Raw genomic sequence first — 12092 nt, 5'->3', positions numbered from 1 at the left:
GCGATGGCGGCGGCGGGGCTGGGCTGAGCTGAGCCGAGCCGAGCCGAGCCGCATGGCGCGGGCCTGATGTCGGAGCGCGGCCCGGTGCCGCGGTGGCGCTGCGGGAGCAGGAGGAGGATGGCGGGGCTGGTGTGGAAGTGGCCGCGTACCCGCCTGCCCGTGGGCGCCAGCGCCCTGGGCGTCTTCGTGCTCTGCTGGCTCTACGTGTTCCCCGTGTACCGGCTGCCCGACGAGAAGGAAATCGTGCAGGGCGTGCTGCTGCAGCAGGGCAAGGCGTGGAGGAGGAACCAGACTGCGGTCGCCCTGTTCAGGTACCGCCGTGCGCGGCCCAAGGGCAGCGGGGACGGGGAGCAGCGCGAATCCGCGGCCCAGAGCCCGCCCTCCCTACCCCGCCGAACCCCAAACTTTATTCTTTCTTCCCCGAGCCTTTGTTTTGTCACAGCGGGCGGCAGGCAGGCAGGGCCCTTTCTGCCCAGCAAAACTTTTTTGGGGTGGCTCCGTTGGCTGCGGGGAGGAGAAGGGGCTTGGCGCGGGGGATGGAGGCTTATTCTCGCAGGGATACCTTCGCAAGGGGGATGAGGTTCCCGGGGGCTGCGGAGGCTGCCTGCACAATGGGATGCTCCTTGCTTCCCCGGTATCAGTGGCACTGGCAGCCCCTGTGGCTGCTAACAAAGCCCAGGGCTGCCAGCCCGGCTTCCCTCGGAGCTGGGGACTGCCAGCTTGCTGCCAAACAGAAAACCCAGCTTGTGGAGCTCCCCGGGATGCGCCAGGCAAGGTTTGCGTGGATGTGCATTCGTGTCAGCGTGCCCGCTCTGAGCAGCGCTGGGGAAGCTCCGCGCTGCTCCTTGGCTCTACGTGGTTTATTATAGAAGCCACGTGAAAAGGAATCTTTTCTCTCTTCTTTGCTTTTGACGTGGCTGGGAAATGGCGATAATCCTTGGGGCCCATTTCACCTTGCCCAGCTGCACAGGAGAGGACGAATGTTGCAACCAAGCTACCACATCTGAGAGCGATGGAAAACCGAGCGGATCCCTGCGGTGGGGAGGCTTTTTTGAATCGCTCCGCTTTAAAAGCGTGTGCAGTGGAGATTTGCATCCCCTCAAAAATTTCTCGCATGTTTGGGTAAAATACAAGCAATTGGAAGACAGACAGATTTCCCTCCCTTTCCTGGAGGGAAGCTGTTGTTTTTTTTTTTCCTGTCCTCCAAGTAGCAAATTAAAGATCAGAGTGAGCAGTAATCAAATTCCCTCCAGAAAAATCCTCTTTAGTAAAATGAATCAGATCCAAAATTCAAGGGACTTATTTTCCCTTTTGAAAATATTTTTGTTTGTTTTTAAGTGACATACAGTTTTATTTTAAGTTCTATAGTATTTTCTGAATCTATTCACCTTTGTCATGAACTGGAGCTGATGTGGTTGCTTAATATCTTGTCTGCTGGGATAACAAACTTTACAGTTTTTGAAAGGCACATTTGTTGTTACCCCCAAGTCCTGCAGGAAATCTGAGCGATGATAGGTGATAAGCAGGTATGTGTTAATACTATCTCATTAGGCAGGCCTGGAAGAAGTCCTCCCCTTAATATCGAGCTAGCAATAAGGTACAGATGCAGGATCCCTCTCCTAAAGCACTTAACTAACAGTAGAAGCTATATTGATCTTCTTGAATATTCATTAATCTAGATTCTGTGCACCAAAGACCCCCATTTTTGGGCGTAGATGAATCCAGGTTTTTTGAAAAATTACCCCATAGTTTATGTGGGAATGAGTTTGATCTCTTAGTTGTCATGTTAGTAAACCAAATGTTGTTTCAAGATTGGTAGTGCTGCTGCAATTTCAGTTTATAAAATAGTTTTAGAGCATTTCTGCCACGTGGTTTAGTAACAAAAACTCTGTGTGGCTTATCAGCTATTCCACTTGTCCATATGTTTTTCTACTGCAAGCATAGTGGTTATCCCAGAGATGCTATTGAAGAGAGTCTCATGCAATAAAAGGAGCTGTTGTTTCTTGTCTGAGTCTCTTGATGAGTTGGTGAAGCACTAAATACAATGACCTTTATATCAATCTGCTTTAGAAGTAGTTTTTCTGAGAAGTTGTATGCTGGAGGTATGTAGTGAGTACAGTAAACTGTATTATTCCAACAGTTGTGAAGTAGAACTCTATTTTTGCTGCTTAAATTTGCTTTTCTTCATGACAGAAGATTTTGAAGTTGAAGCCCATGTCAGGCAAGCTGCTGTATATTTCAGGTTAACAGAAACTCTTTGCTCTGGTCCTGCTGTCCCTAAGCAAGGCAGCTGTAAAAACTCCAAAATTAACTTTCTGCTGGAAAATTCCAGAGAATGTCAGTCTCTGTTTGAATGGGAAAGGAGGGACAGAGCTTCACAGAAAACCTGCATGTGAACTTTCAAGTAATATGGTTTTCCATAATAGTCTAATATTAAATGTGTTTTAATGTATTTTTAATAAAATATTATTTAAGAACAATGTTAATTGCCGTTCTCCCTAGCCCTCCTGCCACCTTCTGGTTAACAAACAATTTTGCTTTTACTAAGTTTGAAGCATAAATTGGAGTTAATCTGGGCTAAAAATCCATATCCAATATTCATAGTACTGTTTTGTGTAATACAGTGGCATTTGTGGTACTGTATAGCCAGGTTCTTGGTACACAGAGCAAACACCTGACAGATTTGGAACTCTCTCCTTGTATAAACTCACCGGACTCCTATTGCTGAGGTAGATGCTGGGTAATTCATTTGATGAAATCATACTTTTCAAACCTCAGAAAGACTATTCCCCCTTTGCCTTCTGTACCTGGATCAAGGACAATTTCACGAAGTGACTTAAGTTCAACAAAACCTTCTGGGTAATTTTGGGGTAGTTTGGGTTGAACCCTGGAAACCAAGTGCTGGTAGCTCTTCAATCTCCACTGGTGCTTCCTTCTCCTCTGTACTGCCAGCAACCTTATGGAAAGATCTGATCCCTGTAAACCCTCGGTTATGCAAGGACCCAGACTGGCCTGGTTCTTGTGGAATGATTCAATGGCGATTTTGTGTTTGAATGAATTTCCAGAACCGGTTTTCAAATATAAAACCTGTATAATTAGCCATGGATGCCTTTAAATACTGTGAAAGTATCTCCTGTCTGACAAATGCTGAATATTCTGTCAGTCAGATGGTAAAACTGCTCAATTTTGAACTGCAAAGTGGTCAAAATAGGCGTAAGACCATCATTAAAGCCTCTAAGAGCTAATGTATCTAATATGCCTACAATATAATGGCTTGTCAGCCTCTGAGGTGGTTAATGATATTGAGCCCTAAATGCTTTTACAAATTGCTTAGGGGTGTTTTTAGGGCCTGGCACTGCTGAGATTATTTAAGCAAAAATGTTTTTACTTGTCTGTTATTTGCTAAGGTAAATTACATACGGTAATACCTTTAGGATGGTTTTATTTAAAATACTGCAATTCATTAAAGGCAGAACTGGATCTTTTTGTCTGTCTTACGAGCTCCATACAATTACAAATCTCAAGCACTGTTTATATGACACTTCTTACATTTGTTTGTAGAGAGTGGACCTCCTCTAGGGAGTGAATATGCTTGTGGGGGGGGGGCAGTGGATTTTGGGCTGTCAGGAGTCCCACTGAACAGATTGGATGATGGTTAGTGTCTCAAGGGTTCTTCAGGAAGAGATGAGACAGTCCCTGCAAGACAGCAGAAAGGCTTCCTTTGAGATTTAGCTTGTGTTCTTGCTTCTGTTGCTTCAGTTTTGTGTGATGCTGAAAGGTCACCAGGAATTATTCTGGGTGGCAGATGTCCCCTGTGAACTCACTGTTCATGACCTGACTCCAGTTCAGAGCCTCTGCTACAACTTTTATCTGCTCTCCAGTGATGTCCCCTCTGACATGGCCAAACTGTCCATGCTCACCTTGGCTGGAGGCTTCTCCACTGCTTTCCACCTTTTCCATGGACAGAGCAGAGAAGGTACTGCCCTGAAATCACACAGCACGGTGAGTGGCTGAATTGGACAGAATATCCAGGCTCTGGTATTTGCAGTGTAAATGTGAATAGACTGTGGAGCCTCTCCTACTGTAGGCTTTGTGTGCCTTGCTAGAGTCCTGCTCTGTTCCCAGTGTGCCAGAGGGGCTTTCCCCACTGTAACTTCCTCTTGTCAGCTGGCTGTTCCTGTCTGTACCTGGAGTGCAATCACATGAGGAGCATCCCCCTGTGCACATCATTATTCATTCTGGATTGCTTTAACACAGACCTAGAATTCCAGGTCATTTCTCCAGCTGGGTATGACAGATGTGATTGCCGAGTCAACAAGGTTTTCCTTTGTTCAGATGGCTTTTTCTCCCCCCTTCTCTTTTTATGTCAGCACTGCAAATTACATGAGTAATTTGCATGAGTAATCCGGGATCTTCATTGGGCTATTTCAAGGCAAATCTGAGATTAAATTTTGCATTGCTCAGGTTGACTTTATATAAGAGTTTGGCCCTTCTTAAACAGCTTCATCAGATACAGAACTATTCCTGCTTTCACTAGATGCATATGAAGGACCGAGTTAGGAGCAGACCTGGGAGATGCTGGATTAGGTTAGTTCTGCCTCTATGGCTTGAGAAGCCCTGCCCTGAAACTGATGGATATGCCCACATGTTGAGCCAAATCCAGTTCATTTTTCTGTCCTGAGTAGGTGTTGCTAATGCCTGGCTGTGTTTTCATCTACATTTTACTCGATTTTGTTGTTGTTGCTGTGGTATTTGCTTCACTGGTGATAAATGGAGTATTGGTAATTTGTGGTTTCCAGCTGAGATGAGAAATTTTGGTGAAGAGGTACAATTTTGAAAAGCAGGTTAAAGGTGAGAGGAAGGTTATTATTGCATGTCATTATTTGGAGGCTGTGATGAAGAAAGCAAGCTGTAGAGAGGCTTGATTCCATATCTTCAAGGTGGATACCTGAATGACATGAAAACAAAGAGAAATAGTTACCCGAGTTAGCTCACAGTGTCTTTGCAGATGAGAACTGTACTGGCAAGATAGGAATTGATTTAAATTCCTGAGTTCCAGCTGCAGCTCTCTTCCTTCCTTGACCCTAAGTAGCATTTTCTTACAGGCTTTGATTTGTAATCCTAATGAAACAGGCTGTCGAGATCCCTGTATCTTGCAAAGTGTTGGATTGCTGCTTTCCTTTGGACCTGTAAAAACCCCAGTGTATATGGGAGGATGTAGCCAGGTCCCTGGGATTCTTTTCCTGTTAGCTGGAAGCAGCCAAAGGCCCACAGCCAGAGGCACTGGGGAGCAGGAGGAACAGAGGTTTGTTGGAATTTAGGTTACCCAGCTGGGGCCCTGAAAGTCTATTATGTACATACCCAGACACTGTTGGATGTATGTCTTTTCCCATTTATGTTTTCCGTTTCTTTGCTGTATAGTGGATGGAATGGGCACTGAATCATCCATACAATGCAGCAATGAGTGATTTATTCCTTTAGTTGTAATTTTCATCTTCAGAGCAGCCAGGAGTGTTGTTCCCATTTGACGTATGTTCAATGACATACATGAAAATTCCTATTTTTGAGGCTACTTCCTAGTAGCTAAATGCATGGAAAATGAATTGTCTTTCACCCTTTAGAATTTGTCTTTCCCCAGTGTGGATGAACCTCATTGAAATGAGGAAGTTGTTTGGACTATAGTCTTTTGTTATTCCAGTTTTCTGAGTACCAAAAAAACCTTAAATTTTAAATCCCTGGATATACATTAATCTTTTTCTGTATGCTGCATGGCGTTCTCAAAATGCAAGGAAATTGCTCCTAATGCTAAATCATTTTAATGTAGCTGCATACAGTTAAATTCAGACTGAAGCACATTAATCCAAGCTAAGCAGTGTTTGTAAACCTCAGTGTAGATTCAGGTTTTGTCACGTCACAATTTTTACATATAGAAGATCAGAGATTCTTCTCCCAGGTCTTGGAATTTAACCTGATTAGATAAACAGCAGATGGGGTGGGACAAGGCACTGATAAGTTCCTGGACCCTGGCAAAGCATTTTTTTCTGTAAAGTATTTGCTACAGAAGCTCTGAGCTTCATGAAGAAGCTGTGTCTGTTGTCTTGACCTTAGTAGTATTTGAAATTTTTAACAAGGTGAATTATATTGTGGAGAATTAAATCCTGGCTTTCACCGGGATTCTGGAGGTCACTTTCCCACTGCTCCATTTAGGAAAAAGGTGAAGGTTGCGAAATTAGATTATTATAAAATATTTTATGGCTAGCAGAATGGTGTGGGGGTTTTGTTGTTACTGCACTAAATCAACAGACTTCTATTTTGATTTCTGTTCCATTTGTTGGAAAATGCCCTCCTTAATTTCTTGGTTTAGAGATGCTCTTTTCAAATGGAGATGTGGCTACAGTGAGGCTTTTAAAGCTGCCAGGATTTATGTCTTTCATGATTGCTGTGAGCATACTGAACATTTCCTGAACAACCATTGTGTTTATATTTCTTCCTTCTTTTCCCCCCTCCACCTCTTCTTCAGCCTATTCCCATCTTAAGCTGCTTGAGGACCTCCTCAGCTTTAAGGGGAGCCCCAGACTATAGGAGTGGCTCCTTTTATAATTATCCAATTAACATTCACAGCAGTGATAGAAAGAACTTGTGTGAAATTATTTACTCCTTTATCTCCTTCCCCATCTGAACTAACAAGACCCTTCTCCAGAGTCTTGCAACTCCCGCTGATGATCAGGGCATCTGTTGTTTTGCATCCTTGATGTTCCAGTTGTTGGCTATCAGGCTTTCCAGGTAAATTGCAGACTTTGCCTTCACGTATTAGCAAGATAAAGGCTCTACTTACCAGGTTGCTTCTGCTCTGAGGAAGCACCACCAGCTTTAATTTAAAAGTTGCTGTAGAGCTATCCTATATTTTGAGGGGTGCTGGGAAAACAGATCATGAGCTATTTTCCTCGATTTCTTGTGGGAAAAACTTGCTCTGCATATTACTGGAATGCCAGGACTGGCCGTTGCTGTAATAGAGAAATAACAGCTTTGTATTTCCTGTCAGAGATGGAAGACAAACAAACAAAACATATTTTTTCCCCAGTGAAACGATTTTCATATTTTCCTATGTGGTCCATCTTGGCCAAATGTCAGTTCTGGGATTCTATTTCATCTGCCTCAGTGTTTGGAGGTTCCCTTGTTCTGCTGATGCTGTTGGTCCTGTGGCGTGGTGGTACTCCAGGGCAGGTTGATGAGAGACCTGGTGCTGTAGGTGGTACTCAGAAATGCCAGAAGAGTTGAGGAAACCAGTCCAAAAAGCTGGAAATGTGCAGTGAGAAGCTGATGGTGAACCCAAAGCTCTCTGATTGATGCCTACCTTTCTCTGTGAGTCAGTAAGGTTTAGGCCTGATGGCAAATGGGATGAACACTATGAGGTTGCTCACCTGGGCTTCAGTCCTCCTGCTTTTAACAGCCAGGGGACACCAGATTTTGGTTCCCCATGTACTTCAATACACAGCAAAGGAAGCAGAGTTATAAAGGGAATTATGGAAACTATGTACATGACATGGTTATCTCATGTAACTGAACTTCAGGTCTAGGTCACCACTGGTGTTGGTTGGGAATTCTGTGAATAATTACCACTGTCCAGAAATTATTATTTTTGCAGTGCCATAAGCTTGCAGAGAGACATTCGGGGCTCCGAGGGATTTTCCTTTCAAGAATGTGTGTAGTGAGATCCTGGCTATGCAGATTAGGAATATTGATTAATGGGCTGGGCTTTCCATCTGTTAGTGCAGTTTTTAATGTGAAGGAATACCTGGGCCAGTGACAGGCTGTGGGAATGTTCCCTGGAGGAGTGATCCAATACTTGTGCTGAAGGTTTGCTGGGTACTGGCTCTTCCTGCTGCTAGAACCTGGGGTACCAGCTTACTCCTTGTGAAGTGTGCAGTGCATTTGTTTTAGTCGTTTTCTTCTTTCTGTGACTTCCATTGAAGCATTTATCTATTTCAAACAGAATAGAAGAACTCTTTATTCCATATGTAGCATTCATTAGGGATATGAATCCCTGTTCCTGGGTAGTAACTCACAGTTACTTAGAGTATAAAGAATGAATTGTCAGCTACTGGTGAAATTCAGATTCTCTCCTTCTGCTTCATTTGTGAGTTCTGTCACTAGACAACAGTAACGAGTGCTGCAGCAGACATTCCTAAATGGAATGTAGTCTTTAGATTATCCTTGTTCATTGTGGATGATTTACTGCCATCCACTCAGGCAACATTGCATTCTTATTTGTCTGAGTGAGGTTCAGACCCTTTGCAGTCTCCTGTGTTGTGCCGTTTAGTACTTAATGGCAATGTAGAAAACATGAGAATAAATTCATGTAGGGTTTGGCTGTAACATGGGATAGAAAGGAGATGCAAAATTTGTGAGGCAGGAGCAGAGGAATACTATTGGATCAGATGAGAATGGGAATGATGAAGTGAGCACTCTGCCTACAGCTTGCTTAAATATTTATTTGAAAAATAAATTTGATATAAATGCATGCTGTATTTAATTTTTATGTGCTTTTAGACCTCTGTAATTTTTATGATATAGTTAAGAAATGGGTTAAGAAACTTCGGTCTAGTCTGTAAAGCAGATAGCTCACCTGTAAGTTCTCAGAAATTTTATAAAGCTACCACGATTCCTCAGTTATTTGGAGAGGAGTTTAAAATTTGTCACTGTGATGGTCTTAACTTAGGAGTATGAGAAGGACATCTCTTGCCAAAGACCAGGAGTCCAGTTTTCAGTCCAGTTTCAGCCCTGTTTTCAGGCTCTGGAACTCTGAGGCTCAGCAGACCAGGGAATGTCCCCCTGCAAAATTCCACCTGGCTTGGTGATTCTTACTCCTCTCTCAGAGGAAAGCAGGAAAGGATGCTGAACTACATATTTTGAGGCTAGGGGCACTTAGTATGACTTGGAGGATGCCCACCCTTGTAATAGCTGTGCCAGCTCCTGCAATCAAGTGAATTTGTGACAGTCTTGCTTTCATGGGATACAAATGAAACAGAATGTTTCAGTCCTCATAACTGCAGGGAAGCTTGTAAATGTGAGCAGTGGCTTGGCCCCCAAAAGGCAAGTAAAAATCCAGTGTGGGTTGTTGTAATTCAGCTGCCTAATTTCTGTGCTTAATCATCATTCTGGGGGCCTGACTCACAGTTTTTAAGTGCTAGGGATTGTTATAGTGAGAATTACATATCAGCCTATAATTAGATGCAGTTTTTAATTAAGGAAACTGCAACAGTGAAAGGAATAGGAGAAACAAAACCAATCCGGGCATTCCTTCATAGGTCATATTATTGAACACTTTGTCTTGGCAGCCAGCAAGCATCTAGCACAAACACACTTGCTGAGCCTTATGGACAAATGCTGAACATCTCCAGGTTGATGTATGCCCAGCTGGATGAAGCAGTAAAAATGCACATGAGATATTTATTCTTTCTATCCTGTTTAAGCAGTTGCCTTTAAGTGTATCCAGAAGGGAATGGCAGTGTGCTCTTGGAGCTTTTTGATCTACAAATGGTAACAGCAACAAAGAAGTTAGCCTATCAATAGAGAAATCATGTGTTTTGATAGATCTGTTTAGACAACAGAACAAGTGGAAAACACTTATTTAGTGTAGTTCAGTAAATGCTAATGGGTCCAGCATCTGAGAACATGTTTATTTTTGCCTTGGGTCTTTGATGCTTTCTCTCATTCAAAAAAACCGAACAGACTGTTTTGTGCTTCACTTGTCTAACAGGCCATTGCTACTGAAAGTCTAAGAGGGTTGAGTTTGTTGTTTTTCCCCTGCCTAATCTGTGGGAAAATGTTGAGTTGGTTTTACAAATTTAGTGCAGGTTCTGTTTTCTCATCTGCTGCAGAACAGCAGATCTGCATCATGGAGAAAAGCAATGTTCCCTCTGCTGGTGTGGAGGGAAATGGGCTGCTGGGGCTCCAGTGAGCTGTGGGCTCTCTTCTCTGTGGCATAACCAGGAGAACATGTGCAGTGTGCTGTCACTTGAAATCAGAGGTCAACCTGGATGAGTATGGGCTTGCTCAGCACTTTGGAGTTTAATCAGTTCTTTCCCAAAGAACTTTTAGAGTAATCGTTTGGTTTCACGTGGTGTCTCATGTGGCTCTGCAGTCTGTCTGGTGAGACTCTTACTCCTTTCCATTTAAGATCAATAACTTGTTTTGCCTTAGAGAAATTAAAAAGAGATCCCAAAGTCCTGAGAAATAAGCTATTTTCACCCATGAATTGCTGCCAGTGTACAGGTATTTCTCAAAAACCTGGATAACTGCTAAGAACAGATTAAACAAGTTTAAGGAAGAAATAACCAGGCATTGTCATTTCATCATCACCTTTTTGGGTCTAAAGTGAATTGGTTGAATATATTGCAGAGGAAGATCTCCTAGAACACACTGGACGAGTGATTGAGCACATAAACGTGATTTTAAAAGTATTTTTAACCAACTTTCAGGCAATATTCCCGTCTTAAGATGCCTCGTTGCAGGACTAAGTAGGCCAAATTATTTATTTAGTGAATTTTTACTTTTATCCTCATACTGAGTAGATATCTTGGATAAATTTCTTGAAGGATGTTTAGGATTTTTGCTTGCTCTTTTTAGCAGCTGCTTTTAAATGTTGATACTGTAAAAGACCATAAACCTTCAGCAAGTTAATTCACAGTGAAAAGCACTCTGGGCCCTCTGGGCTTCTGCTTTCCCTGAGCAAGCTGATACACGCCCTCTGAAAAGAGGAGTGGGGAGGCACCCTTGGGATTTCTTCCCTCCTTTCTCTAGTCCTGCCCTCGCTTCCCTCCCTGCCTGTGGCTGTGCCTGCTGTCCCTTGGGAATTTACAGGTGACATCACAGGCATGCCAGCTCCAGAGTAACTTGTGCCCTGGCGTTTTGGAAAAGGATTGCCTTAATGCTTTGGATCATTTCCAGAACTACCTCAGCTGTCACCAGCAACTCTTCCCTCTTCAGAGTAATATGTTCTATAAATAGTGGTGCAAATTAGGCTCTGGTTGTGTCCCAGATCCCTCAACTTCTTTCGTCCCTGGTGACACGACTGTGGAGGGAGAGGCAGCAGTGTCCAGCTTGGGCAGGGCTGGGGGCACAGCTCTGCCAGCACTTGGTCTTGTCCTGGAGCAGGGTGCCTTCTTTCATATATTCATATTCTTACATAAAAGCTGAGTTGGAAATCTCTTGGGAAAAGCATCAGAACCCTCTTGTTGGCTGAAAGGAAAGGATTGCAGAATGGAGTGCTCCAGAGGGAAAGAAAATGCCCTTGGAGAGCAGGAGGGAAGGTGGTGAGATGGAAAAGCTTTGGGAGGTTGGGAGGGAGGTGGAAGATTGCCAGGGCTTAACACAATAGAGACAAGGAGTTTATTACAGCAGGGGTATTGAAGAAGAAGAAACATAAAAAGCAGAGAATAAAATAAAGAAACATATATGTGAAGCAGAATAGCAGAGAAAGACCACAGTTAGGAAATTTGAGAACAAGTATGTGGCTAAATCAGAAAAGCAATCAATTAAGGGTAAAACATTCAGTGAAGTGGACAGTTTAAGGGCTGCTCAGTTGGTTAAGCAAGATAACCCAAGGAAGTAACAATTAATTAAATCAGTGTGAGGTAAATTATAATTTCAGTGAAGAAGCTCAAGTATCAGATGGAAGCAGATCACTTGAGTAAATTGAGTTTCCAGTTTCAATGGCAAGAGGTATAAGAGAGACTATGAAACCATAATAGGAAAGGGCATTTTCATGCCACAAGATAGGAGAATCATTTTGCTCTAGAGATGACTGTTTAAGTGGTGAGATTTGGAAGTGGAGTGATGAAATATGTGGAGTACAGCCCACTCACTGCAGCTATCTCTGGTACCTGTCCTACTTAAGAGCTGTGGTAGGGAAAATGTCCATATGGTTAGCAAAAAAGGCAGGAAAACAACATTTGCTGCTCTATTTTTTTTCATTTTCTGGTTGCATTTTGCCAACTAGACAGTCCACAAGCTTGACATCTAGTGAACTTTGCTGAGGGTTAGATTGCCCTTGGGGGCCCCAGCAGCTCAGGCTTGAGGGGACATGAATT

The 12092-nt window shown here is 43.3% G+C and overlaps 1 protein-coding gene across 1 annotated transcript in view; it reads left to right on the top strand.

The window, feature by feature from the left end:
* The first annotated feature begins 8 nt into the window (after positions 1–8).
* ST8SIA1 (ST8 alpha-N-acetyl-neuraminide alpha-2,8-sialyltransferase 1) overlaps positions 9–12092 on the top strand; it is a 112355-nt gene continuing 100271 nt past the window's right edge. The window contains exon 1 of the mRNA XM_014880251.2: positions 9–311. Within this exon, the coding sequence (XP_014735737.2) occupies positions 67–311 (245 nt within the window). The 5' untranslated portion in view covers positions 9–66. The remainder of the gene's footprint in view (positions 312–12092) is intronic.

This window comes from Sturnus vulgaris, chromosome 5, assembly GCF_052056855.1.
Source record: "Sturnus vulgaris isolate bStuVul1 chromosome 5, bStuVul1.hap1, whole genome shotgun sequence".
NCBI lineage: Eukaryota > Metazoa > Chordata > Aves > Passeriformes > Sturnidae > Sturnus > Sturnus vulgaris.
Note: the sequence above shows the minus strand (reverse complement) of the source record. Positions and strands in the feature narration are given on the sequence as shown.